Raw genomic sequence first — 6,000 nt, 5'->3', positions numbered from 1 at the left:
CGTCGTTGCAAATGGCAAGATCTCATTCCTTTTGATGGCTGCATAATATTCCATTGTATATATATACCACATCTTCTTTATCCAGTCATCTGTCGATGGACATCTTGGCTCTTTCCACAGTTTGGCTATTGTGGACATTGCTAGCATCTTTTCATTTTAACTTGAGGGACTCCATATAGTATTTCTCATAAGTCAAGTCTAGTGGTATCAAACTCCCTCAACTTTTATTTGTCTGAGAATGTCTTAATTTCTCCCTCATTTTTTGAAGGACAGTTATGCTGGATGTAGAATTCTTGGTTGATAGTTCGTTTTTGTTTTTTTTTTTTTCCCTTCAGCACTTTGAGTGTATCATCCTTCTGTCACTGCCCTGCAAATTCCTGGTGAGATAGCCACTGATGGTCTTACTGGGATCATTCATACATGTCAAGTTGCTTTTCTCTTGCTCCTGTCAAGAATCTCTTTTTGTCTTTGGCTCTGACAGTTTGATTGTAATGTGTCTTGGTTTAGGCTCTTGGTTAATGCTACTTGGAGTTCACTGAAGATTCTTGGATTTGTATATCCATGTCTCCTCAAATTTGAGAGGTTTCCAGCCAATTAATTCTTCAAATAATCTCTCTGCCCCTTTTCTTTCTTCTTTTTGGGATTTCTGCAATGAGTGTATTTGTCTGCTTACTGATGTTGTGTATGTCCCTCAGGTTCTATTCACTTTTCCCCGTTCTCGGTCTCTTTTTGCTCTACAGACTGAATAATTAAAATGACTTGTCTTCAAGTTATCCCATTCTTTCTTCTTTCTGTTTGAATCTGCTGTTGATCTTCTATGGTGAATTTTTCTATTCAGATATTATATTTTTCAGCTCCAGAAATCCTGTTTAGTTTTTTTATACTTTATTGATATTTTCACTTTGCTGATACAGCCTCTTCCTGATTTCTTTGTCCATGTTTTCTTTAGCTCTTTGAGCATATATATGGCAGTTGTTTTAAAATCTTTGTCTAGTAAATCCAGCATGTGTTCTTTAGAGACTTTTTCTAGAGATTTAGTTTATCCTTTTGAATGAGCTGTGTTACCCTGTTTCTTTGCCTTGTGTTTGTTGTTGTTGTTGTTGAAAATTGGGCATTTGATGGGCGCCTGGGTGGCTCAGTTGGTTAAGCGACTGCCTTTGGCTCAGGTCATGATCCTGGAGTCCCAGGATCGAGTCCCGCATCGGGCTCCTTGCTCAGCAGGGAGTCTGCTTCTCCCTCTGACCCTCCCCCCTCTCATGCTCTCTCTCTCTCTATCTCATTCTCTCTCAAATAAATAAATAAAATCTTAAAAAAAAAAAAAAGAAAATTGGGCATTTGAAACAACAGTCACCTCTCTCAGTCTTTACAGACTGGTGGGGAACACCTTCATTATTTGGTGGGCACCTAAGCATTAAGATCAGCATGGGGTGATGGCTTTAGATCTTCTCAGATGTTTTCTGGGCACACATCTAGTCTGTCCTGTGTGTGCACCACTTTTTTTTTCCTCCCAACTTTCCCTGGCTGGTTTTACATGTCTTAATTTCCGAAAGAGTCTCACACCAGCTTCTTTTTGTGGCCTTAGATGTTCTATCATATTCCTCTGCCTATAATCCCTTGCACCCTGGCATACATGGGTCTGTAGACCCCCTGAAATTTTCACATGCTGTGATCTTCATTGCCTTATGTAGCTTCCAACCTGAGGTCCAAGCTATGCCATTTCCTGTCTGAGCTTCAAGTCAGATGATACTGAAACTAGTCTACTGGGCAGCCTACAGACAGCCCAGAATATTGTAAACAAGTTCCATTTTGCTCCTTCTGTCTTGAGGGAGGGAACTGGGAATTGGGTTGCTTTTTTCTGACTATGCCATGCTATGCCGGGGAGGGGGTAGGGCGAGAGTGAGCAAAGACACCATGAGATTTCTTATCATTTTTTAATTTTTTTTTTAAGATTTTATTTATTTGCGAGAGAGAGAATGAGAGACAGAGAGTATGAGAGGGAGGAGGGTCAGAGGGAGAAGCAGACTCCCTGCTGAGCAGGGAGCCCGATGTGGGACTCGATCCCGGGACTCCAGGATCATGACCTGAACCGAAGGCAGTCGCTTAACCAACTGAGCCACCCAGGCGCCTGATTTCTTATCATTTTAAACATGTGTTTTCCTTGATTTGCTTAAACATTTAACTGGTTTCCAGAGCTCTTATAAATTATTTTAGTCAGTCTGTAACTGTTTATTTGATGTTTCCATAAGAGAGCAAGGACCTGGAGCTCCCTACCTACTCTGTCTTACTGACATCATTCTCAATTATATAACCAAATCTTTTGAGACTTTTGCTTTCAAATGGAATATTTTGCTGGTAATTGGTGATAAATGTGAAATTAGTACAGTTTCCACTACAAACTCAGCTTTTGTTTGTCTCTTTCCCCAGTACAAGCACGGAGGCCCCATCATTGCTGTGCAGGTGGAGAATGAATATGGTTCCTATAACAGAGACCCTGCCTATATGCCTTACATCAAGAAAGTAAGAGTCAGCTTGGTTTATTTCTTCATATTCCTTCCTCTGAAATGTAGTATGGGCTATGATGTGACATGTTGGCCTAATTCTTTTCTCATATTAATACCACATTTCCTAGCACCATTTATTAATTAGTGAATCCTTTCACCATACTTTTATTTTAGTGGGGTCATCACTTATTTACCCTCTATAGATTGAGTCTAATTGGGGGTTGCAGTACATACATGGAATTGCAATGGCTGAGAATAAAGGGATGGGCTTCATTGAGTGTGATGATTAGTGAAGTCTCTCTGTAGAGGCTGCTCTCATTCTAGCATCTAAAGCAAGGGTTCCCAGCTTCATCTGAACATACACTTTAAAAATCCCTATGCCCAGGCCATATACCATACCAATCAAATAAGAATCGCTGGGGTGGTCCTCAGAGATCTGATTCCAATGTGTAGGTTAGTTTGAGAACCACTGATTGAATGTATGGCAGACCAGTATATGGCAGGGCTAGATGATACTTAAAAAAACAGGCCTGTTTTTTTAGATCTGGTTTCTATCCTTTTGTAGCTAAGTCCTTGAGCAAATGCCTTAATTTTTCTAAACCTCCATTTTCTCTTCTTTGAAGTGGGACTAGTGAGAGAATTTGCCTCTCTGAATTGTTCATGTGTGTGAGATCACTTGGCTCAGGACTGTTCTAGGCATGTAGTAAGTAGTGAATAAATAACACTTTGATAGATTATTGGCAGTGGTTTTAGGGTACTTAGAAGGACGGGCCATGGTGTGGGTTGAGGAAATGTTAAGTGGCCTCAGGGAATCCACCTAATTAAAGCTGCTTTAGCTTTGGCCCTTGATGTCAGCATCTCTTCTGCTGTCATAGGCAGATTCATTTTCCATCTGGAAATTACTTCATTCCCTGCACACAGGCAGACCAAGCTCAAGCACTCTAGCTTATAGGTTCTTATCTACTCTTGCCCCCTTCTTATCACCTGCAGAAAGCCCTGTGTAGGGAATAAGCCTGTATCTAGGAAGAGGCATTCCCAGGCATCCTGATAGTCAAGCCCAACTGCAGCCTGTTTAGACCATACCTCCAGCTCCATCTTTGCCTTTGAATTAGCTAGAAAGATCCCATCCAGGGCTCATGATAGGAGAGCTTCTCCCACTATAACTCCTTCCCTTGGACTGTCTCTCAAATGCTGGGGCTTCTCCAGCAGGTGTTTACTGAGTCCTGAGCTGTAGAGAAGGAGAATTCTGCTAATGGGTGGGGAGGAGAGGGCAACCCCTTCAAGGGGCTTCTCCAGCTCAGTCAACACTTCCTTTGTGTCTGGGAAAGGTATCCATATGTGAGACAGATGGACAAAGGGAAGCTGCAGCACCCACCCGCTGTCATCCTGACCTCTTGGGAGGATCCCCTCTTAAGCTGTCTTGCAGCTTGTCCTGGGTGTTGCAGACATATGGACATCATCAGCACAGGATGACCTTGGGTAAATCACCTCACCTTTTTGAGCCTTAGCTTCATCATGTGCTCAATGGAGACAGGAATGCCTTTCTCTAAGGCTGCTCTGGGAATGAAGTGAGATTATAGACACAAGACCCCTAACTCTGCTTGGCAGATCGCTGGTGCTCAGGAAATAGTAATTACCCCTTCCAGTGTGCAGTCAATAAATTAATGCCTGTAAAAAGTCAAGTGTAATAGTACAGCTGTAAAAGAAGCTTATACCCTCCCAACCCCCACGATGTTATATGCATAAGGTAGGAACTGAGGCAAAGCCTGTTACGTATCGGCGAATGACTGGCTGGAGAGTTGCGAGGTGCTGGGTCCAGGGCTTTTAATAAACATCTCACTTGCTTAATGGATTGAACTTCTGCAGCTTCTGTTGTCTCTGAGAATTAGGGCCCCCTCTGCTCTTTCCTTACTGGCATCAGGCTTTAGACATGAACATTATGTACCCACTGGATTCTCTCTCTGTCTCACCTATTTCCCAAAGAATTTGGTTGAAATAAGCAGTCTTGTCAAAATATCTGCAGGGAAAATTAGAGGAGAGTCCCCCTTGCCGGGGTTTCTGATCCTTTAGAGCCCACAGCTCCAGAGCAGACTTTCCAAGGTGGACAGACTCTTGATTCAGGTCCATACTATCTAATTTGCTCTGTATCCCTTAACCCTTTATCCAACCTCTCTGAGACTCTTCCTCTGTACAGTTACTGTGAAGAGTGAATAGGACAGTCTATGTAAAGTGTTTAGCAGAAGGCCTAGCATGATTGTAAGTGGTTCATAAATGGTAGCAGTTATTCTGAGTAGTAAAATGGTTATTGCCTCTTAGCACAGTGTGTGCTTCTTCCACTTCTTCATTTGACAACTTTCAAGGAGCTCTTCCTGTTCTACTGGGCACGTGCCGTGTGTCATGGGCATGTGACTGTGTTGGACAGAGCCCTCCCTGGCCCAGTGTGGGGGAACGATGGGCAGCTTGCTTCTGGCGCAGGGGGAGCTGGAGGGTCAGGAGGGCCTGGCCTGCTCGTGGAGACCCTGCAAGCCGGCCTGAGTGGGGCTGTCTAAGAAGAGCGCACGCACTAGCCAGATCTGGCACCTCACCACATCTGAGGCAGCCAAGGGATGCCAGAGTCTGACAGCCCTACCCCTGCCACAGCTGGACTTCAGCTGATAGGAGCTTTGTTGACCATGTTGGGCACAGACAGGATAGGTTTCTGTTCACTTTTTGCGGGGAAGTAAATGCTTTATTTTGAATCTTTCCCTCTTTCTCTTCCAGCTGCCACCTTCCCAGCTCTGAGGAACGACAGATTGACTTGTTTTCTTTTCCCCCATAGGCCTTGGAGGACCGAGGTATTGTGGAATTGCTCTTGACTTCAGACAACAAGGACGGCCTGCAAAAGGGAGTCATGGATGGAGGTGCCTGCCTGGATGCTGTGCGGGGGTAGGGGGGGAGGTGGCACCCTGGCCTCACTCTGCATGCTTCCCCAAATGGCCTGGGTCGCAAGTGGAGTTTCCCTGATGTCTGGGCTTCTCCCATTTGCATGGCATTGGGCCCGAAGCTCTGGGCCTCAGAGGGTTGGAGGATCTGTGGCAGACGGATCTCTGGTCTCCCACTTGGGCTGAGCACTCACTCAGGACACTAATAGTGCTCTGCAGACTGCAGGACAGGAATGGTGAGTTGGTCATCCTAGACGGAAGTTCTCTGAATGTCTGCAGAGAGGGCAGAGCAGATGAAGCGTTATGGGGTGTCCTGGGAGGGTGGCTTACTCAAACGCTGCCAAAATCATGGAGATGGGTGACCACCACCCAAGGGGTATTTAGCCCCTGTGGTGATGGCAGCTGGCTGGGCAGCAAGTGAACAGAAGATCACCGTGGCGGCCCTCCATCAGCGCCATCTGTTTCCCTTACTCTGCGTCTCTTCCTGTTACTGTAGAGGCTCTGGCCAGCTTCACCCTTGCGCACCAAGCCCCTTGTCCCTCAGCTACTCAAGGGCATTGCTCCAGCAACTCCTGCTT

General features: G+C 45.0%; 1 protein-coding gene across 2 annotated transcripts in view; it reads left to right on the top strand.

Annotated features, from left to right (window-relative positions):
* Positions 1-6,000, top strand: part of GLB1L2 (galactosidase beta 1 like 2) — a 48,058-nt gene that overhangs the window by 19,509 nt on the left and 22,549 nt on the right. For both annotated transcript variants that reach the window (XM_081799070.1, XM_081799069.1), the window contains exons 6-7: positions 2,425-2,517; positions 5,320-5,401. In XM_081799070.1, the coding sequence (XP_081655196.1) occupies positions 2,425-2,517; positions 5,320-5,401 (175 nt within the window). The remainder of the gene's footprint in view (positions 1-2,424; positions 2,518-5,319; positions 5,402-6,000) is intronic.

Source organism: Leptonychotes weddellii, chromosome 11, assembly GCF_054177405.1.
Source record: "Leptonychotes weddellii isolate Sample4059 chromosome 11, ASM5417740v2, whole genome shotgun sequence".
Lineage (NCBI taxonomy): Eukaryota > Metazoa > Chordata > Mammalia > Carnivora > Phocidae > Leptonychotes > Leptonychotes weddellii.
Note: the sequence above shows the minus strand (reverse complement) of the source record. Positions and strands in the feature narration are given on the sequence as shown.